Source organism: Amphibalanus amphitrite, unplaced genomic scaffold (genome assembly GCF_019059575.1).
Source record: "Amphibalanus amphitrite isolate SeventyFive unplaced genomic scaffold, NRLGWU_Aamphi_draft 000179F_arrow, whole genome shotgun sequence".
Lineage (NCBI taxonomy): Eukaryota > Metazoa > Arthropoda > Thecostraca > Balanomorpha > Balanidae > Amphibalanus > Amphibalanus amphitrite.
This window is the reverse complement of record NW_024881674.1, coordinates 314,028-337,590: the sequence shown is the minus strand read 5'-3', so window position 1 is coordinate 337,590 and position 23,563 is coordinate 314,028. Positions and strand designations below refer to the sequence as shown.

General features: G+C 49.6%; 1 protein-coding gene across 8 annotated transcripts in view; it reads right to left on the bottom strand.

Annotated features, from left to right (window-relative positions):
• LOC122383995 overlaps positions 1-23,563 on the bottom strand; it is a 141,727-nt gene that overhangs the window by 54,915 nt on the left and 63,249 nt on the right. For 2 of the 8 annotated variants that reach the window (XM_043370913.1, XM_043370916.1), the window contains exons 1-2: positions 20,873-20,976; positions 16,343-16,596 (exon numbers count right to left, since the gene is read on the bottom strand). The exons of 5 other annotated variants lie outside the window; for them this stretch is intronic. In XM_043370913.1, the coding sequence (XP_043226848.1) occupies positions 16,343-16,360 (18 nt within the window). In that variant the 5' untranslated portion in view covers positions 16,361-16,596; positions 20,873-20,976. Of the gene's footprint in view, positions 1-16,342; positions 16,597-20,872; positions 20,977-23,563 lie in introns of those variants that run through there. One more of the 8 variants, XM_043370915.1, reaches the window with a different exon arrangement.

The following is a 23,563-nucleotide window of genomic DNA, read 5'->3' as shown; positions in this document are numbered from 1 at the left end:
AGGGCCGGGCGATGGCCGATCTCAGTACCGTCAGAGGTCGGCGGGAGTGTGGCCGCCGGCGAACGGTTGGAGCGGGCCATATCAGTGGGCGGGTAACGGACCGGTCGGGTGCGTCACGGGTCACTGGCGCTGCCGCCTCCGAGCCAGAGTCGCCGGCTGAGGTCAGATGGGTCCGATTGGCCGGTCGGGTCACCAACCAGCAGCGCTGGGTGCACACTGCATACTGCAGAGACGGGATATGGAACAACGATACTTGGTAGGTAGCTTGTGAGTTGTGAGGTCGCTTATGAGATACAGTCGCTTCAACATGCCTGTACTTGTGACTGCAGGCATGTTGAAGCAGCATGCACTCCAAAGTGAATGGTGCTTTGAATTGGGTAGATGGGAGAGCTAAAGGCCTCACTTTGTCTCTAAGTTCGGTCCGGACTAGGGTAATGCCAGCCAGGACCGTAGACCTCGTTTCTCAATGTCGTCGTCTTATGTAAGTGCAGCGATTAATTCACCAATTAGCATCCAGCAGAGGTCAAGTATTCGAATTCGCGGAACGAGTTTTGCCTCAGACTTCTAACGCTGTCAGGAAAAACATCAGCATGGGACGTAAAAATGTAATACGTGAATCCGAATACATAGTATGCACATATGTAAGTATTATCACGCCTTGGGGCCTATCATCTATCAATAACCACTTGGAATGTAAATAAATACTTTATTTTTTTTCGCCTCCGCGAAATCGACGACAGCTGTTTGCGATATCAGCTGGGTGGGTTACACTCTGAAAGGCGATGACTTGGCGAAAAATAGCCACACGTTGGTGGGAGAGATCCGGGAGAGGGATTCCACAGTGCAAGCCAGAGGGGCCGACAAAGGTCCATAACAGTCGAATGCTTTCAATTGTTAGTCGGTAATCTATACATTTATGCATACAAAGGGAATCACAAAAGGATGGGAGACCATGAATGGTTTGAGAAGGTGCTGCATGTCTCATTGGAAAATGCCGCCACGTTAGATCAGAATAATGCAAAGTCGTTAAAGGGCAAGGATGCGGCGTTGCCTTGGTGCTTTTGTATAGTCAACATTCTCCTGGAATGGAATGCCTTTCAGGAGCCTATTGATATCGAATTATTCGGTGATAATTACATAGTCTACGTTCGAAACGTGATGAATTATTACGACAGGGTTTCACATGCAAAGGATTGCATTAGGTACATTCTATGGATGGTCGATGGATGATCTTCAAAATTGAATTTCGACCTAGCAACAAGGTTTTAAAGTTTATAATTTAATACATTTTAGAGAACGACATCTAAATAATTCTGACCCATGCATATTTAAAATACCTCCGGGTATTCAGACCTATTTAACTATCTTAACATCGTGTCTGAAGGTGCAGCAGCCTTCTGTCGTCTCACCTGTCCAGGACGACGCTCCTACTTATCCGCCCACCCCGGTCAACTCGTGAATATGCTGTAGCGAGGGGTAATTAAGAAAAGAAGAAAGAAGGAATAAAAAAAAGCTGCTTCTTCTTTGCGGTTCATCAAATACTGCGGTCCACTGTTGTTCGGCTGTTGTAGCAGAGAGAAAGAACAATTTGCTGCTGTAATGAACTCGATAGTAGAGCTTGTGATACAGGGGAGCTTGAGAGTCGTTGAAGAGATCCCGCGAGGGATCTTCAGAGAGAGATCCAGATAGTGATGAGATCCTGAGATAGATGTAGATATAGATCCACCTGGGAGAGATGTAGATCCAGCTGAGGAAGATGTAAGTCCAGATCCACCTTGCATACAAATACATCTGATGGAAGATGCTTTTTAATTTAGAGGCTTGATGATTCTGTTCATTGTATAGACCATGATGTACGAGATGCTTCTTCACTGCTCGGATTAGGGATAGAGGGATCCGATCAGCGGGGTTTGCGGCACAGTTGGGCAGGTGAAGGACAGGGCATTCGAAGTCCCGATGACCACTGCCAAACTTATGGGTGGTAATTACATTGATTAATTGAATGTGATCATTCGTCCAGTCACCCATTCCTATATCACTGGCCTCCCCATTACGAAAATTGCCCACTTAATTCGTATTAGCGTTGCTAGTTTAAGTTGCCCTCGAGATTCATTAGTTTGACTGTCCTAACTGAGCTTCGCTAAACTCCCATCGGCCTTATCCTAAGATTCATCCTTTACCATTCTCACTCTCATCCTCTCTCTACGTTCGTTCGTCATATATTCACCCCAAATTTATTTAGCGCCCCTCGAATTCCCTCCGATGGCGTTAGGTGCCTGACTAATAGCGATCTCCCCGGCGAGATAAATGTCTCTTTCCGAAATCCATATGCATGCTCCGCTAACCGGCGACAAAGATACTTATCGCAGGGCCGTCCAGAATAATTATGCACAAATATCCACCCTGCTATTTTATGGGATTCACTACACGTCCGATAGACTTATGGTACACACATACACGATTTATATCCGACTTATCTCTCTACCGGGAGAGATTACCTATGCCCTCTTCCGGTCCGCGTGTAACATTCCCGTTCACGACCCAGGGACCCTAGTTCATATCCTGGAACTATCCTTTACCATGGGATTTTCTCTTCAAGGCCTTACGTGTCCTGGAGTACATGCTTCCCTCCCCTGAGGCTGTCCAGTACCGATTAGAGTACCTTTACGAAATAAGTATGAGGACTTACCCGGGACACTACGGCTCGTCTTATCCGCCCTTTGGGTGACTCACCCCTGACCCTCGGCTTCTTGCCTTTGGCATAACTTACTCTCCACTGCACTGTGCCAATCTTCCCCCTTCCCCCCTGCCGTAGAAACCTCTCACTGCCTTCTCACCCAGTGTTACCTAAGCGGGAAAATTAACAGTGGCCGGTACCACTGGCGGAAAACGTGCATATGCCCTGCGTACGTGACGGTGTGTCCCTCAACATTCCGGTCTGGACGTGGGTTTAGAGAAGTGCATCTGTGTCTCATACAGTCATGCTGGTAAACGTTACGCCATAGGAGACGGGCAAACAAGCCGTCTGTGCCTCACAATGCCCTGTGCCAATATTGGTGGAATAATTATTGGCGCTAACTCGCAAGAACACGGATAACAGAAACGCATTATTTATCCAAACCAAATCGTAATCTCAAGTCATAAATTCTGCTGCACACACGAATCCAATCATCAGTTCTCGTATACAATCCTAGTAGACCTTGAATCGCTCTTGATTTAATCAGATGATCTAGAACCAATTAGTACGCACCGATCTGCCGTCTGGTTGTGATCCACCGTATCATAGTGAATTACTGAATGCTCAAACGGAAATGACTCCTTGAAACTCGTTCGATAGCTTCTGATGGGCTACTAGTTACCTATACAAATTATCTTTATAGAGTGCCAGAACATTGTCATAGGGGTCCCTAGCCCTTCATAGAAAATCTAATTTAAATCATCCTATTAGCAGTAACCAATGCACATCAAACGAACTGCAGTCCTAGATATCATATAGCATGTCATATTTAAAATTATGCATTAACTGTTTACGTTCTTATCCCGTTGCAACTTTCCACAACTAACCATGTTTCTATACGATGACCTTCACCTACCGCACGCGCCCCAATTACGGCTAACCCACTGCCCCTGTGGCCGCTGCTCCACTCCCGACGCTGCTCTCATGTGCCATCTAACGGCGCACGGTCCCGCGTCGCGAACGACGATTACCACGGCTGCCGGCCGGCGCCGCGTCGACACCGTCAGTCACAGTCACGCCGTTATGGGCGCGTCAACACTCGCGGTACAGTGCTCGTGCGCATGTTGTCTCTTCTGGCCGGGTAGATTCACCGGATGTGTCAGTGAGTGTGAATCTGGTAAAATATTGCTGCAATATCTCCCTGTTCGACATCTCATCAGCTCCATTCGACGTAAGTTTTTTTTTAAATTAAATTCCTGTCCCATTTAATCGTTCCCCAACAAAGATGGTCGTTTCTAGTATTTATTCTACAAAAGCACAACGATCGGTACCTATATTAGTCGCATATTAGTTCTAACCACAAACAATTCTACATCTACCTGTTACTCGACATTTCGCAATTTCAATGACGCAAAGTGACCATCTAAAGTCGCAAAGTATCAAACCGTCAACCTTAAACCACTGCTCACAACTCTGCACCTAAGTAACAGAAGAAATTCCGCCGTAAGCTCAAGCATTCGTATCTGTCGAAAATCATAACTCATAGCCATATTCATAGATCGATCGCATGAATCAGTCGCCACCTTAAAACATTACATTCGCTTTCAACCGTATTTACCTAATAATTGATTTCGACTTCGCAATTAATTCCTTCAGCAATATTCCAATAATTTCGCAATGCAACTTTTAGTGAATTAAGCACGAATCTACACCATTAATTTCACAAACGAATTCCAACCTCAAATCGCACTTGACCACCGCCGATTATAATAAATCGAACGAACCAGTTTGGCCAAACACAAGGGCATATCCAATGCTGACGCGCAACATGTCAATAATTTCAGCGTTCGTGACACTGACCTGCTTATTCAAATTTTAGCATCTCGTTCTCGGTCTAATCGCGAAACATACCGGCTCCAACTGACAATAACGTATTTGCTGGCGGCTCTGACATGACCTCAAAATTCAGATCCTAATATGCTACTAGGGTGTCTGGACCAATAAGTTCAAAGTAATTTAAGTTTTCCAATTCCAATTGAGAGTGCATTTTATGGCAACCGAAAATGTTTGGCAGTCGTCACGGCACGGCAACCGGGCAGAGGGGGGGGGGGGTTTCAAGGACTGGGATTGAGCAGACTTTTCAACAACACTCACATTCTGGAGTTCTCTGCGCTTCCGCTTCTCAGTGTGGTCTCAAGCGTCGGCGGTTGTCCTCCGGCTCTGGTCGGTCGAACTGAAGAGGCTTCTCGCGGGTGACCCCGGACCGACGGCGGCCTCCAGATGGCGTCTCCGGCTCCGGCTGCAGACTGTGTCTCCGGGGTGAATCGTGCACCTTTTATAGCTCGAGGGGCTGCCACGCCCTGAGCCGACCTCGGAGTCATTGCACCCAGGGTGTCTTTGTTACTCCCGTGCGTTTTCACTTGGCCGCTCACCATCTTCATATTGGGAGTTTTACCAGTCGGTTCATCGATGTGTAGGATATAAGAACATTGATAAAAGTGTGAATTGGCTCTGTCGTGCCGTTTCTTTATCCTCAACCACTTTCATTCTTATATCGACTGCGTATCTGCCCGCAGCAGCCTTCTTTTCCTCTGGTTATCCAAATACCTCGGTAGCTAAACATCTTATCACATTCCATATAGCTCGTCGTTGTTTGCTTGAATTGGGTTGAATCCCATAACAGCTTTAGTTAGCCTCAACAGCGTTTCTTTGTTCCAGCCACTTACAATGTACTCAGGAGACGACACTTCGTATCTTAGCCTTCATCTTAGATTTTGGCGAATCGGTGTATTCCGTATTGCTGTTTCCGATACGACCGTTGCGCTGAGCTGGTATAACTGTTTTCCCGACGTCCTCTTGCTTAGTCTCCAGGCTTGGGATTTGCAGACATTGTTCATGGCCGGCTGCTCCATTTTCTTGGTTGTATTTTGCTATTAACCTGACGGTGACTCTAGCCCTTGGAATTCAAGCCTGCATTTGCCACAAGCCCCATATTTGTCAGTCATTTCTCCCGCGACTACTGTATTGGCTGATTACTTTAGGAGCCACCCCTCCGTCCGATCTTCCGTCAAAATGGTTTTATCTCCCAGAATCATACATCCTTTGTTGTCAACCTTTCTCGCGTCTGGATAGTGCTGCCCCCTTCGGTTGGCGGTAGCTCTGGCAACTAGTACCTTGGGCGTGTCCCCATCGTCAGCTGGCTAGCACCCCCCGCTTCGCTGCTGACCTTTCCCGCCAGGCCTTGTGGTTGCGGGGTGTGGCCGTAGCGTGCTGCCTCTTCTATTCAGTGGCGAAATCTGGAACTACAGGTCATTGCTTGCAGCTGCTGTGCAGGTCACCTTCAAGGCGTTCTGCCGGGTCACTCACCCTGGGTTGTTGTACCCCGACAAAGGAGGCTGTGTGCTCCAGCCGGCATCCATCCTTTACACTGCTCCATGATCTGATGACGTATCTTGCTGATCCAGCGCTCCCAGCCGTTATCTGTCCTCGGCGTGGGTCCACGAGCTGTTGACAGTGTTACTGATCCAGCTGTTACTTGTTGGGATTCGAATCGTTCATCCTGCGGTAGCTGTCTCCAAAAGCGCGCGTCTTAATGGGAGTTTAACGGCTGCCCATTCTGTGCGGACAGTGATAGATTAAGGGAACTGGGGGGGGGGGGGGGAATTGGGTGTGAGAAAGCGAGGCTAGGCGTGTGGCATGACTGCGAGGGAGAGGGACTGCCGGACCGAGCCGTGCCGAAAAGATACTACGTTAAATGTTCAAGATGTAGCGTGTTACAATGCACATGGCTGTCTTATCTCGGTCTTTAATTCCTACGCTCGGTAGGCGCTTGGTATGACATTACAAGCATTTTTAGGAGAAAGGGCCCTCGAATGATGAAAGTTGGTAGAGATGCAGGTTGTCTAACTGCTAGACAGCGGAAAATGATGCTCTTGACGTGCATAACAAACTGAAGCTATATCATTCAATGGCGTAACTTTATGAACACAACAACGAGTATCCATTCTCGTATTAACCTGCGCGGGTCTGGGGGGGGTAAATTTTACCCCCCTCGCGAATTTTTGCGATATCCCAAAAACGGCGGCGCGCAGCGCCGCCAAACTTTCAGTACCTTTTCTTACATCAATTTGACACGTTCCCTGAAAATTTGAGCGAAATCCGTCGGAAATTTTTGAGAAATTGACGTTTTAGTGACGTCATGTTCGCCATTTTCGCCTCAAAAACGGCAAAAGTTCAAACGCCGCTAACATCTTCATTTTTAACCCTCGCCCGTAAACGGCGATCTGCCACCTTCGCCCATGCAGGGGGGGGGGGGGGGGTTGGTGCGACCCCCCCCTTGGCGTTTGAAAACGGAGCGTCGTAGAGCTTAGCGGAAAAGACCAACGGATTGCTCTCGCCGAGATCTCGCGATTGGTGGTATATTTTTTGGTCCTAGGTCAACATTTGACCTACTTTTGACCGGTCAAAGGTCAAATTTTCGGAAAAATATACTTTTTCAAATTTTCCGCGGCGATTGCGGCAAAATGGTGGGAGATATCGACTTGAAACCTTCACTATCGTGATCCTTGATCAATTCTCTATCGTTTGGTATGTATTTCGTTTCCCTAGCTCTAAAAATGGCGCGTTGGGAGCGCCGGAAGTCGGCAAGGTCACAGTCGGCGGCAGAAATTCGAAAAATCAAAATTTAAATTTTTGAAATCTGATTGTATTTTTGGATTTGGGATGTCCATTTGCTCCCTATAGAAGCTAATATTGCTGCATATTCCCATTGAGGTGACAAGAATTAGCAAAATAGTGGTTCGGGCGCTTTTCAAAAATAGTACCGGACGCTGTTCCTCTTGTGACGTCATAGCTCCGTGACCTGACCTGACCCGGTCAAGTTTCTTATACCATATGATAGCCAATACTTGCCCCAACATGCATGGGAAGTTTCATCACGATCCATCAACCGATGTCCGTACCACCGGCAGGAAACCTCGGGCGTTGGCACTCAGTTTGTGAAAATCCAGCCGGAGGCTGTTCCCTTTGTGACGTCATAACTCCGTGACCTGACATGACCCGGTCAATTTTTTTTATCAAAAGATGCGCAAGGTTTGCCCCATAAGGTACCCAAAATTTGGCGGCGCTGCGCGCCGCCGTTTTTGCACTATTTCCGAAAAACCTCAGGGGGGGGGGGGTTGCACCAACATGGGCGAGGGTTAAAGGAATCAAGACGTAACAAAAAAGGTTATACGTTATTTTACTTTGTCTATCAAATGGCTATCTCGGTTTTTTGAAAATTTTGGATTTTGGCCTAAATTTTTTCAAAAAACTGACTTTTTTGGGAAAATCATTATAAAATCCAAAATTTTGAGTCTATCGAAAAAACCGGAATATATGTCAGAGAAGTGGTCTATGTGCACCTACATACCAAATTTTAGAAGAATCGGTTCAAAAATGTGGGAGTTATTCAAAATTTTATGACGTCACGACACCCAAAATTTTTGAAAAATGACTTTTTTGGAAGTTCTAGACCTCGTACGGAAACAAAAATAGCACCATTCGATTCGCCGTGAAAAACTGCATCAGATAGACACCTTTTTAGGCCTTAACAACCAACTTCAAAATTTGACCTCACTTGACTTGACCTTGACCTGATCTCGACCTGAAATTCATCCAGAGGTGGTCCATACCACTTATTGAGTGTGCCTATTGAATTCTATGAGTAAAATGACCCATAAAACATGTGTCGCACATGCCCTTTTCTATATTTTGTTTTTTGGTGACCTGACCTGACCTGACCTGACCTTGACCTTGACCTCTGAATGATATTGTATGCAACGAATATTGTCTTGGTAGCCTAAGAACACGTTTTGGGCGATCAGTCTCAGTCCATGACTCCATTTTTCGGCAACTACGGTGCAAGGCCGATACTGTAGAAACTTGCAATTTGTACCCTTGACCTGACCTTGACCTTGACCTTAAACTTTAAATTAAGTACATGTTTTTAGTAGTTCGTGATGAGAGCTTTCGATTGGCGTTTGAATTTTCCAAATCGGACCATTAGTTCGGGAGATAAAAGGGAGGGGGGTAAAATTTATCCCCCCCCCCCCCAGCCCCGCGCGTTCGGCTGGAGACCCCAGCCCCGCGCGGGTTAATCGCCTCTCTTCTCTGTAAGCTCTCCTGCTCTAGATAGAGGCCTTGCCGCTAAAAAGTCGTCATCATTAGCCCGTCAGCTGCTGGCCGTGACACAGAGACCGACATCCCGGCCGTCCGACGTCCATTAGCTGTGCCGTGCCGTCCGGCGCGGCTGGTATGACCAGCAATGACCGGCGTCTGCCGTCCGGCGGGGCTGGTCTGACCAGCAGTGACCAGCGTCTGCCGACCATCTGCTGGTAACGTGACCGTGACCGGGCGACAGTGGGTGACAGTATAACTATAGAGACAGTAGAGCGACAGTGGATGGGCCACGGCGACATTGGGGCAACAATATGGTGAAATGTTGTGGGCAACCATGCATCTGAAGCTACACATTGCCCACTATCTAATGTATCTAAAATATCACACAAATATAGGTATAAAACCCTAAGCTTAGTCAACATAGTGGACAGTTATCAGTCGAAATGCGCATACCTACTAGCTTGAGGTCAAAGTGCGAAGCAGTTGAAACAAGTTGCGGCTCCTTTTTGCTTTGTAGATACGCAATGTGTATGCTCCCGTTTCGATCGCACTCACAACAAGGCTGACCTCCGTGTGTCATCTTCAAACGTCCGATAATAGCGTTCAAACACAGAAGCAAAGTGTACTGATGACGTCACGGCGGCGCGGGAAATGCCACGTGAGCGGTGTTGCATGCAGCAAAGTAAAAGTCCAGGTTCAAGGTGGGATCAGGCTGTACAACAATTCCGAAATGTGTTCGCGGCTTACGCTCCAAATCCAGGTGTAGATCGTGTTTCTGTCAGACAGCAAATGTTCCCGTTAGCTGCTTCCTGGTAAAACTATTTACTGTGTTTGTTTCAGCCCACTGATGTGTCAACAATGTCCGAATACATGGAGTTCCGCCTGTCAAACAATGGTCGAGAGGAGATGTGACGGATGACTCCCAAATAATACACCGATCGGGGGACGAGCCACGACATACCTGGTCATTAGGGTTGTTAAAAAAAACCGAATTTTGGAAAAGTATACGGGCTCATGGCTCATGTGGTGCGGTATTCTTTTCTGAGTCCATTGATGCCCTTTTTTCTGAAAAGTATTAACTGTTAGGGGCTCCTCAAACGGCTTAAAGAGGACCATGTTACGCCCGCCGACCGGCCGGTGTCAATAAGGGCGAGAATTCGACGCCGCGCACGGGCGGCAGCACCTTATCGGCACCGCGCGCCACGACATCTGCCGGGCGGCCGGCCGGGCGGTGGGAAGTTTTAAGTGCGTGGTCTTTATCACGCGATCGGGGTGCGCTATCCCATGTTTTCGGGGCGGAAAGTTTCAGTGCAGCATCGGTGCGTCTGCCACCGGGTGGTCTGTGTCGATGGTACAGAAAATAAGTCAAACAGAGCTAGAAAAGAGTGAGTGATTCTGGGTAGTTGCCTCGAAGCAATCCTTTTTAAGAATACAGCTGCCTTCTTAACGTACCGTATCACTTGTTAATTCTTCAAAAAGCGAACTCTGAGCAATAACACACCTCTTTGCATTGCTGTTGACAATTTACGTTAGTTTTGGACGGTAGTTCGCACCCCCAATATGCTGCCGTGCAACTTTATTCCAACGGCGAAACGGCAACTTCGCGAGAATCGAAAATTCACGATATACCTACAGCAGGGGCTGGCAATGCAGTATGCACAAGGACATAATTTAGAGGAGACCCGACAGTCATCGGCCCAAGTTTGGAGGTGGCTTTGACGAGCATAGGCGTCACCAATGTCATTATTCAGATACGTTGATATCAGATGCTGGGGCAACAGAATCGACGCCAGGGTTTAACTTAGATTAGCAGGTCGAAAGAAAACATAACATGTCTGGGAATGACAGGGTGGCCACCCTGACAGTGTGACGAAGTGAGACATGAGTAGAGACATTAGCCGGAGTACCTACTCATATAAATCAAGCGCCGTTTATCCAATCCTTCGAGCATAAGCGACGCCGGCAGTCCGGCCAGGGCGGCCGTGCCCACCGATGCTGATCAAGACCCGAATCCAGACCCGGCACAGAACACAGCTCTGCCCTGACGTGACACATTACCCCGGTGTGTCACTCATGACGGATAGACCAATGCAGGAGCCTTGCCAGCTCCTGTTGTACCTACTTCGTTAAATTTTCAATTCTCGCTAAGTTGCCGTTTCGTCGTTGGAATAGAGTTACGCGGCAGCATATTGGGGCTGCGAGCCACCGTCCAAAAGCAGCTTGAATTGTCAACAGCAATGCAAAGAAGTCTGTTATTGCTCTGAGCTTGCTTTTTGAAGAATTAACAAGTGATACAGTACGTTAAGAAGGCAGCTGTATTATTGAAACGGATTGTTTCGAGGCAACTACCCAGAATCATTCAGTCTTTTCTGAGCTCTGTTTGAGTTATTTTCTGTACCATCGACACAGACCACCGTGGCAGACGCACCGATGCTGCACTGAAGCTTTCCGCCCCGAAAACATGGGATAGCGCACCCCGATCGCGTGATAAAGACCACCCACTTATAACTTCCCACCGCCCCACAGTGGGGATTTTTCCGATCTAGCACGTATTTATTCGTAGAGGGCAAACCATAGGTAGAATTGTAGCCAGATTGTGCACAGATGTTGGCTGGTGTGTCCTGGTGAGAATTTTACCTGTAAATGTGCATAATCAACATAGTATAGGGGGTTCAATTGGACCCCCCGCTCAGCCGTTTGGCCCCTGATCAAGCTAGAGCTTCGCGGAAAAGTCAAGCGTGCTGCCTATGACGAAATTAGGCCGAATATATCCAATTTCAAAGTCCAAGGTCATAAGCTGACTTTCCAAGTCAGTTTAATGACCCAACGAAAGTTGGGAAATCGAAACCTCTTGAAACTTCGCAAAGTTAGGGTGTTAAGGGGTATTTTGGGGTGCTGATCACGAATTTCATGTTAGTTTTGATCACAGACGATGTCTTTATGCATTTAGGCCAGGTCGGGTCAGGTCAGGTTAGATCAATTAGTAGGCGTCCTGCCGGCCATCCATAGAAGTGTCACCTACTACTGAAAGCTTCGTAACATGGAACGAAGGCACTAGAACTACTTCGTAAATATTCAAATGGCTGCTAAAATCGAAATCAGCACCAAAAACTACCCTAGAAACAAGTAAAACTCGAAAAAGTGAACCAAGGTCATCAAAAGGTCAATGACCTTGACTTGACCTTCACGTGACCTTGACTCCCACCATTATGCATGGCACCAACATCATTTCACATATTTGAACGTTTTAAACCACAAAAAGACTGGAAACCGCGGATAATGTGAGCTGGCATACGCCGAATCGCGATTCCGGCCAAACATAGTCTCGAGAAATATGCCACAGGTCAAAGGTCAGTTGGGTCAGAGTCATGAAATTTTTAGGTTAGATGTAAAATTGATGATCTCGAGGGTACCGAAAGTTTCGGCGCGATCGGCCGCTTTTTGCGCGAGTAATTTGCGGAAAACCATGGGGTTTTATCCGACCCCTTCCCCCTCCCCCTCCCCACAAGTGCGATGGTTAATAAGGTTACGGTATGTATAATTTACGCTTGTCATCCTATTCCTAATGAATGTGTCTCAGAAAATATGCATCATATAAATCACGAAGTAAAATTATTCGCCTATGTCCGGAACATACCTATATCGTGCTGTTTGCCCTAGCGCTCCTCGAGTGGGGTGTTAAGATACTCTAATGTGAATATTCCGTGTTCAGGCAAGTTTCGGCAGCCAAACTAGGCGTTGTCTTGTGCAGAAGAAAGTGGCGAATTCGATAGGATATATTTCGGAGTGGAAAAGTGTGGAGAACATTGTTGATTTCCTACATTTATTTAGAATACCATTCCTTCAATATGGTGTCTGTAAGGGTTTTTTGTAAAGGGCATTTTTGTGACCTTAGTAAGGTTGTGGCATACTTTCTGTTTGCCATTCCATTCCTAATAAAGGTGCCTTTCAGACGGTATGCAACTTTAAGACTTCGAAAGATTAAAACCAACAGGACAGGACAATGAAATTGAGCTATAGGGTAAGGTGCCTAATTAGCGACCCCCTTAATTTGAACCGTCATTGCTCACGCTCTGTGGGTGCCACTGTGTTACTGGCTTGATTTTCGGAGAGATCGTTCATTTTTCTATTAAAATATAGTCATTTTCTGCCTCAATATTCACTAACTTATTTGTAGTGAGCATTTTGGCAAGCCATTGCAAAAAACGCTAATAGGGAACTCTTCCCGATTAGCGACCGGGGAGGGTCGCTAATAAGTCTATGGGTTTCCCCATATTAAAAATGGCAAAAAATGCGACGCCTGAAAAGATGAAATATGATCTCAAAAAGGTAACCTATACGCAAAGCACTCAATCACTCGAACAGGAACGTTTATCCAACACATTTACGTAAGTAAAAACTGATCACGTGATGCACCGAAGGCGAAAAGAAGGCAGAAACCCAAATTTTGCGGGCTATCTTGTATGATATTCGAGGTCCGCGCTGAATTCGGCACCCCTGCAGTCGGTGACGACATTTGGCATCCCCTGCCACACATTGCAAGCTTCAGCAAAACCTCATTTTCGTTTCTCTCTTTTCCCCTTTCTTTCCCCTCTTGAGCTATTTGCGACCATGTCAGGCGCAAATAGGAAATATGAGTTGCGACACATTTTTAACCGGCATGCTGTGCACAGTTGAGCGATTCACTATGGGAAAACGGCAATCAATTAAAAAAGGAATGTCGATTCAGAATAAAAAAGATGCATCATCCTAATGTGCATCGCTTTTCATCAGAGAGGGCCCAAACACACACGTTTTGGATAAGAAACTCGTCATTTTTATTGGAACTCACCTGAAACGTCCCACCAGAAACATCGACGACCGGAAAATAATTTAATTTGATAACCAAATTATGGCCGACCTTTTGACGATGTTTTTACCCCGTTTTCTCCTGCCAGTTTTTCTGTAGGGAGGTAGGTCGCAAATCGGAAAGGGTCGCTAATTAGGCACCTTACCCTACTTTCGGGCCTTGCTGAGCCCATTGAGTAATCACGCATGAGTGTGAACTTTGGGCGCATTTTTCCTAGTTTTGCTGTGGACATACAGATAAAACAATGCCATATATGAAAAATTCAGACATTTCTTAGCCCTACTGACACAAAAAATAAACAAAAATCCAAAAAATATTTTTTGAATTAATAGGCGCTAGATCGGAAAAATCCCCACTGTGCGCCCGGCCGGCCGCCCGGCAGATGTCGTGCCGCGCGGTGCCGATAAGGCGCTGCCGCCCGTGCGCGGCGTCGAATTCTCGCCCTTATTGATACCGGCCGGTCGGCGGGCGTAACATGGTCCTCTTTAAGCCGTTTGAGGAGCCCCTAATAGTTAATACTTTTCAGAAAAAAGGGCATCATTGGACTCAGAAAAGAATACCGCACCACATGAGCCATGAGCCCATATACTTTTCCAAAATTCGGTTTTTTTTAACAACCCTACTGGTCATGAGTGACTGACCGCACACAAATGCATTTGACGAGCGACACCTACGGGGTCGTGCGGCAAAAACTTTCTCTGTCTGCGGGCGCCACTGCAGCGACACCTGCCGTGTGGCTCCAACACTATTGGCTCAGTCTGTGCGCCCACGCCGTGCCGCGAGCACCGATCCTACACATTGTTCAGCGTTCTTGTCTTTCCGATTGTAGTTGGACCAATGTCCGAATACATGGAGTTCCGCCTGTCAAACAATGGTCGAGAGGAGATGTGACGGATGACTCCCAAATAATACACCGATCGGGGGACGAGCCACGACATACCTGGTCATGAGTGACTGACCGCACACAAATGAACTTCGTATTCCCTGCCGCGCCGCGAGTGTCTCAGCCACTGCCAGGCGGCGGCGTTTGGTGGCGCACCACCTCAGCTGGCGCTATTGTGGCGCAGGAGAGCTCGTGGCGCGGCGGGCGGCGCCGGGTCAGTCGACTTTATACGGGTCACTGCGCATACATCAGGCACCGCCCGTCGCGCGGCGCGAGGCTGGGTCGGGGCAAGAGATGAGATGCGTCTGACAGGTGTACAGAAACACACACCTCCCGCCGAGCCGCGGCGCAGATCAGGGCAGGCCATTGAACTACAACCGTAAAGATAAGCAAATTGGTCTCATTGGATGAGACAGATACGCGTCAGAATTCCTTGCGGTGTGACGCTTTCCACTGGCATGTCTCCACGACTCTGAAGAAGCCAACCAGACCAGGTCAACTCCTCAGTCAGGTCACTTTGGCCAGCTTCGGCAGTACTGCGGCGGCGCGCCGGACTAGGAAGTGGGAGCGGCCTGGCCCCGGGTCGCGCTAGTGTGTCCAGCCCACTCCGCAAACAAGGAGGGCAAACAGTCGGCGCAGCGGCCACAGAGCGACCCTGACGCCGGCCCAGGGCCTTCCCACTGCCGGTGACCTCAGCACCACTCGGCTGTCCATTGTCCATGGATACTGCTCAGGCCTCAGATAAGTATGCAGAAGAGCTTCACTGTAAAGAAGGCAAAATAGAAAGAATGCACGATTCATATATGATCAAGGTTTCAGGTCTGGGCTAAAGTAGGTTGACTTTGGAGGGTGTATTTATGACCTTGTTACGCCACTGCACCTTCTCTCGAAATATAAGGCTCTGGTCTGCAGCAGACATGACCTCTGGACAACTTAAAAGTCATGACTGCATTCAGTGTGTAAGCTCAGAGGCCTGCCCGGTTGACAAAGTCCCAGGACGAGTATGAGTTCATCTGATAGCTGAACGAAGCAGTTCTGGCTCCTGTTCAACAGACCACAGCAGAGGCGAATGTGAGCTGCTGACGACAGACGGTTTAAGCACCAAGTGAACCTAACGAACACCGAGTACTGTAAGTAGATGATACCTATGATTTGGAAGATTCTTGGACCATAGACCTCTGTAAACCTTGGACATATCCTGGTATGAACAAGACACGATGTTTAATAATTGATGATGGGTGATATCAAATTATCTGAGGCTGAATACCTAACGATTGGCAAGACACCCACTCGTTATTCATGATCTTCGTAAAATCCGTACCCACTATGCATAAACAACATTCATGAATCATGGGCATACGGCTAAGCAAAACAAAGCTGCGAGCTCGATTAGCATCTCAGTGCAATACAGTAATCATAAGAATCCCTTGATTTGCATCCTAAAAGAAGTAACAACGAGATATGCTGTCTGGACAACATTTTCTTGTAGCATGCTATCAAACACATGACAGCCAATAAGAAATTCCATATACACAAAAAAAAATGTAATATAGCTTATATAGGTATGCTATTTTTATGGGCATATGATTTCTATTGCATGCATCCTGATTCCTGATAGTGTCATTATTTAAACCTATCGTTTTCCACGTGGCTACGGTCTTTTACCATGCAGTTGATCACTTGGTCGGCACTCTCACCCTCCAAGGTATCCGCCCCCCCCCCCCCCTCCAACCCTGTCTATCTGTTCGTCGAGCCTTTTGCAGGCAACACTTACCAGAATGGAGGTGGCCATCCTATGAGCAACTGGTTCCACTTCGCCGCGGCTCCGTGGAGCCAATACTGGCGTCGTGCACTATTCACTATGCACTGTGCACGGCTGCGCTCGACTGCACGGTGGTGCACGCGCTTCTCACGCGGTCGTGCACGGTGCAATCGCCTCGCCGAACGATGCCGGCTCACAGTCTTCGTATTGTCACTAGTGAGGTGTCTTCACAATGTCATCAAGCTATGTCTTCTATCAGTTTATAACTAAGGGACGGGATAATATTTGTAAGTTAGTCATCACCAACAGCATGTCGCAAATTAATACGCCGTTGGTGGTGACTAACTATACCGATGGTGGTGGTGGTGGTGATGGTGGTGACAGCGGTAGTGATGATGGTGATGATGGTGGTGGTAACAAGACACCCACGATGGCAGCGGCCCGGTGAGGGAGAATCGCATTTCGCATACAGCGCGGCAGACGAATGACTAATGGTCCCGCCCGCGTGCGGTTTCTGGACGATGAATGTGGCTTGTGATTTCCGGTATTTTACGGCATCTAAGGTACACAGACGCCGGTGTGTTCCCGTCGTTTGCCTGCTCCGTTGTTTGTTACCATGCGTTTCCATAGATTAGCGAGTGTGCTGTCAGATAAGCGGCAGCTGCAGCGACTCCAACCCCTTGTTTTCGTCCTGCCCAGTGCGCACGTGTGCCGAGGGGACAGCGAGAAAGGCAGGTGTGAGCCCCGAACGACGCTCCGCCTATCTGGTCCATCCATCTCGACTGCTCGCTCACCATGAAATGGCTGGCTTTCTTCCGTCCAGCACCAGCCATCAACCCATCAGCTCGGGTCATTTCCTGGCTCCGCTTCCCTGCTTGGCGCGCCACCCCGTTCCACAGCTCGACAGGTCTGTCGACTCGCCCAATTACCTGTCGATACAATCGACACAATCGACAGGTCGGCGAGACGGGAGGCTCCACACTGGTCTCTCTTGACCCACTGCGGCGGTGAGATGACCCGTTTCTGATCTTCTCCTGGCGGGCTGCCATTCGACCTGGCCTGAATTAGCGCCATTTCCATCTGAGTTAATGAGCCGGTGTCATACTACACGGTCGGACCCGGTTCCGCCCGGATGGACAGGGCCATATATGACCTGTTCGTCCGCCGTGTGACATGCCGCCCACTGAGATCTCGAGGATATCTGGACTGACAGATCATCTGGATTGCGCGTCTTCTAGCCACGCGGGGCTTCGGAGTTCATGTCTGGAGACGCATACTTACAAGTACAATGCCTCAGAAGTCAGAGCCGCGTGCCACGCGCCGCACGCCACGCGAAGGACTATCGTCATCAAATCGCCCCCGCAGCAGGACTGACGCACTGACGGACCAGCGGCACACGCGCTGGGCCACCGTCCCGGCATCCATCTCATTATCCGATGCGTGCTTTGAGGACGCCACGCGGCGCTACAGTCACGCCAGGTGGGGTCTCCGGTGGCTGAATACCGATGGCTGACCCGGAGGTCATCAAGGGTGGGAGGAAGATCATAGACCACACAGAAAGGCGTGAAAGCTACCTTACTGCAGCATATGGTTAGACAGAGCGGCAACCCGTCTGACCTGGCGCGACACGTCAATGCACGAAACGATGATGCGTCACCGTGCGTGGCGCAACAAGCCAACAAACAACAGACAATCGAAAGTATCCGGCGGTCGACGCACATTGAAATTGGTGACGTACCAGTGCGTGTTTCACTGACCGCAAAACCTGCGAACTAACAGGTTTGACCTTGGTCATTGTGAGGCACTGTTGTGTGCCAGAGCACCAGTCCGGAAACTATAGTGCCGAGCGACGAACAAAAACGGGTGGATTACAACTGGATTATTATTCGGTTTCCGTTTCGGAGCTTTCCGTTTCAGAGCCGGAACTCCGCAGGGAACTGCTGGAGTGAGATGAGAGCGAATGAAAGCGGCATTGGGACAGGCAGTGAGCGAGAGATATGCCTAGGTGCGACAAAATGTGTGCTCCTGAAAAAGTAACAAATGTTGGTATCATTTTTGTTAAGTTTGCTTTATTGTTATGCCAAAAAAAGCATAATAAAGAAAATAAATGACATGAATTGTAATTTGCAATCAATGCAATGCTTACTCATTCAGTTACATAATGCTAATGGGTTAACGAACTTCTGTTATCGACGTCCGTCCTCATGGTCGGATGGTTCGTCCGTGTCCTGCCTTCATCCACCAAACGCACTGGCGCGTCACATTTCAATTACCGACCACCACCACACGGCTGTGACGCCAGTGACGTAACCATGACGTCACCTTATGACAATCGTGACGTCACGGGAACGACAGCTGACGACCCGCCCAGCGACCTCGGCTGTCGACCAGACAACGAGGAACAGACGGGCCGATCGATTTTTCGGTAATCTGAGCTCAGGGTAGTTATGGGATCGATAGATACGCGCGTAGGCTGATTGGTGGCAGTTATTGGTGCGGCTACCATATGTTGGAGGCTGATAATGGGAAACGCAGAGAACACCAATTTCTGGCCTGTAAAGGGATGATAACGCAGTAAATAGCAGCTCCTATTGCACACAGGTATGACTGTCTTGCCCATTTTTTGCTAACCGGGCGATATGGAAGCTGGCCAGTTGCCGTATGTTGCCTCAGATTTTGTGTGCGCCACACGTGCATAAAAATTCCGCAACCCTTTGACAAGGACCAACAGGTTCAGGATATGTATCCGTCTGGCCCGACTGGTTTACGCGCTGCCCGAGCACGCTGTTTACAAGAGCTGGCGACCCTACCCCGTTTCCGCTGCCGCCTCGGTAAGCCACAGATCCGGTGGAGGATGGATCGGAGCCTGTCCGACCGAGGCGCGTGATCCGCGCGGGGGCTCCGACCGACCAGCTCTGCAGGAAACACGTTCCACTGCGGACTGTGACCCAGCCAACCCGTGCGTCCCGCTCCTTTGACGTGAGCGGGACGGACGTTTGAACAGATCCCTCATGATACATATACGGATGGTATGTTAATCTTCCACGTGTTGTGGGGACCCTTACCGTCCACTAGCCATATCGGAGTCCAAGAAGTTGGCTAAGATGGTCCTCGCGGAGAAGAAAGGGCAGGCGGATGACGGACCAGCGGACCAATCGTAATCGCCACGCACTTTCAGAATGTGGATCGCTCATGATTGTTCAATACAAAATACAATACCAATCAGCTCGGTATAGACCGGATTACAGTGGACAACGTGTGGTCCAGACAAGATCAAAGTGGGCAATGTGTGGACCAGAATGGACCAGCGTGTGAACCACCGGTGCCGTGCCGCACGGCGCGTTCGAGGCACGCGGACCACCGAGATGAGCCCCAGCCACCCGGCGCTGAAGCGTGCGAAGCGATGCTGCCACCTCTTCGCCGACTGTTCTGATGAGGCAGTCGCAGGGTGTAGATGGCCAACTCGTCTGTAGATGTAGATGGCCAACTCGGGTGTAGATGTAGATGGCCAACTCGGGTGTAGATGGCCGTCAAGGAACCCGAAGGTCGCAGATGGGATGATATATTTGCATAAACAGGACCTTCAAGCGGCTTCAGAACGGTAGGCTGTTTTCTAGCCTCTGAGAAGCCATAAACTGATACGCAGGTATGCCTATTGCAACACCGTATAAGTTCAGCACAAGCTGCCAATGACCTGAAGCAATACAAAAGCCGCCGGCTCTTTGTATGGGCGAATGAATGCATACCACGAAGAGATGACCGACGCGATCCATTGCAGGACGACCGGCCCATTAGCGCCAGTGTTCAAGGAATGTGCCGCGAGCTCTCGGTAAACCATCCACGTGCCACACGATGTTTTAGAGCACCAAACACGTGCTAGGAGCTCTCGGTATCCCATCGTGTTGTGAGCTCTCGGAGCACCACCCACATGCCCGTGGGCATTGTTTCCGCGAAGGGAGCTCTGCACCTCTGGGGGCGGACGGCCTGTCCTCCCAAGGGCATCGTTTCCAATCGCGTTGCGTGCTCGATGCACTCTCAGACTCAGAAGCTCGCCGCATCACGCGAGGTGCGTAATGGGATAGAGGCCTGCGGGCATATTACGTTCAAACTTTGGACGCTTCCCGTGAGGGTAGAGCCCGCGTGTATACCGGCGTGTGTCACTGTACTGAGCGTGGAGCGTCTGAGTCACAGTGTGACGACCGTCACGGCCGTCACACCTGGCGTCCGCTCACCTGCCGGGGAGGGGAGTCAGCGCCGGGGGTACAGCTGACGGTGACAGCTGCCCCGCGCGGGCTGGTGGTGGGGTGTAGAGAGGTTCGGTGGAGGGATTGTAAGTACCAACGTGTTTGTGCCATAGAGGATAGTCGTTAAATGTTGGCGACTGTGGACTGTTGAGTGTTGATTTGTGATGGTGGGATCGGGTGGGAACTTGATCCGTTCTATTCACCTGTGTGTGTGTGTGTCCTCTCGTTGTTGTTGTTCCGCCACCACCACCACCGCCGCTGACACCACTGTCCACTAACTGCCTCTCTCAACACTCACCACTTTTCTCTGTTCGCAACCGTCAACCAGCGATACGCCTCCCAGCGCACGCGTGCCGACACACCAACACGACTTCTTCCACCCACACCGCGCGGCTGACGGCGCGCAAACTGCCGCCCCGCCGCCCGCTCGGCGCGTCGTCCCGCCGCCGCCGCCGCCGCCGCCGCCGCCAGGTGCCGCTGCCACTGCCGCCGCCCGGCGATCGGCGCATTTCCGGTGATTAGGGCGGCCGCTGTGGGAGCCGCCGCCCGAGCCGCCCAAACCGCCGTCCGAGCCGCCCGGAGCGGCGGGGTGCCCGCCCAACACCGGGCGGTGTGGACAGACCCGACCGAGCCATGGGGGCTGGTGATGACGACCGGTGAACAATCACAAAGACCGGCAGCGGACGCGGAACAGGGTGGCGGACGCGGTGGTGAGGGCATGGAAACAGCATGGTGGGAGTCTGATGCCGGTTGTGGTGAAACTTCTCGTCAGGTGTCTAGAGAACCAGCATAGACAGTATGGGGAAACAGAAGCCCGTCGACATTACGATCGACTGATAAGGAGAACCGTTCGTGCGGACGGCACTCGAGTTCTTGTGCCCGATGCAATCCGATAACAGCTTTAAATGGCCGATGTTCTGACACAGGAATGTCGGGAAGGAAGCGTTTGTGTTGGATGTGTAAAAGGCAACTTCCAGTGAAAACAGTCGTTATTCAGTTTTCCACGAATATCACTCGAACGAAAGCAGAGCGTGTCGGCGGCCGTGCCTGCGGAAACTCCGCCGTGTACGATCACAGATGTTAACAGGCCGCGAACTGCCGTCAAAGTGCCAATCGTCCGTGAAAGTGACGCCTTGGGTGTCGCCCCTGCTCGGCTCTCCTCGGCCCGCTCACTGCGACCGCCGGCAGATCCTGGTCATGTTTTCTCTCCATCCGTCACGGCAACCACCGTGATTCTGTGACGCCCATGTGCCCACCGGGCTGCCGCTGCCGCCGCCGCCGGCTACTGGCTTTGTGAGCGGCGCCACGGCAGCCACCCAGCCGCCCCGGGCACCGTCCACGGTCACCACGCTGGGTAGAACGCGTGCACGAGCCGGTCTAAAAACTGGACCAACGACCGCCCCGGAAACGGCGGTGCGCCGGCGGCCGGCGGAGGCCATGGCAGCTGCCGGCCTCGCGTCGGGCGGTCGCCATTGATGGAAGGTGGGCTGGGTGGCTGGATCAAACGGGGAGGGTCGAGGGTGAGGGGTGAACGGGAAGTGGTGGTGCGTGATGACTGATGACAATGGCTCTGGTTATGATTACATGATGGATGTAGCTGGATTTTATGAATAAGGGGGACGGAAAATCAGGGGAGCTGATATTATTTGTTGCAGCTCAACAAAGATTAGACAAACAGGAAACAAGAATGCCTACATACCTACAATGTAGAGTCGCATAGATATAAAAACAGATCCGAAGAAGCATTCAGCTGTTGATGAATCACGCTACATGGCCTGAAATTTCTCGTCAGGTGACGACCACAGGCACTGATGATAAGCCTTTTGAGAAATGACCAAAGCTTTCGAACCCGTTTAGGTCGGAGTCAATTGTCACAACAGCGAGCAACAAAGGGTCAGAGAACGTCAGCCTTGTGTGAGAATTTCGCTCGTCCTTAAAATTATGGCACTCGTACGTGTTAAAGGATCATTCGCGTCAGTCCAGAGGTCGTGCGATGTCTTTGTGCAGGTTCCCTGAACAGGACCTTACAGCCACACCTGTTCGCAGTGTGGGGTCAAGAGGTGTTTGAAGGTTTTACGCATTATATAAATTGGTGAGAATCTGTGCGCACTGCGGTCGACCACCCCATCACCTCTTGACCGCCGGTTATGCTTCTGATTTCCCACGCCAACTGCGAACCTTTGTCACCATTTTAGTTGAAGCGGAAGTGATCAATTAAAGATATCTCTATAATTTAACATACACAGTGGTCCTCTCAATCAGACAGAGAAGATAAAAAGACTATCCCCACGCCTGTCTTCGCCGGAACTCCCAACTGTTGGTTGGGATGGGCGGGTTGGGTTGGGCTGGGTGGGTCAGGTAGTTTTGTAGGCGATGGGCCAGTTCCATAGGTGTGCCCGGCCCAATCTCACGGAATATAGCACCCATCCATTAGCCAGCAGCGCTAGCCAGGCCTCCGGCCAATGTCCGATGCATATTTGACGAGTGCGTTGAATTTGGCCCAGTCGCGCCCTCACATGAGTCACTGTGCGCCGCTCCCCGTCCGATATAATACCTAATTGTGTTCGTTATTGGTTAGCAGACGGAACACTTTTCAGGGTAGCGTTATAGGAAGCCGAACGGATATCGTGAGATGATACTGTTTTGGGATGCCTTGCAGCATCGGCTGTTATCATGAGCATTTGGGCCGAAAGAATTCGATCAATTTGTGCCAACCATTTTCAAAACGAGGAAAAAAGCAACTTTTTCAACTGTTTCTCATTCACATATGGTGTAGCTAGATGTACCTGATATAGCTGGCTCATATAACAATTGTGATTTAAATAACGCCAACATAGTGGAAGAGAAAAAATGGCCGATTATATTTATCCTTAAAGGGACCCTCCCACCTTCAAAAAAGTTAATGAATTGGCATAAAAGTGATGTAGCGTGAATCACAAAGAGCGAAAATGAACATCTACCAAATTTTACCGGAAAATATTCACCCGTT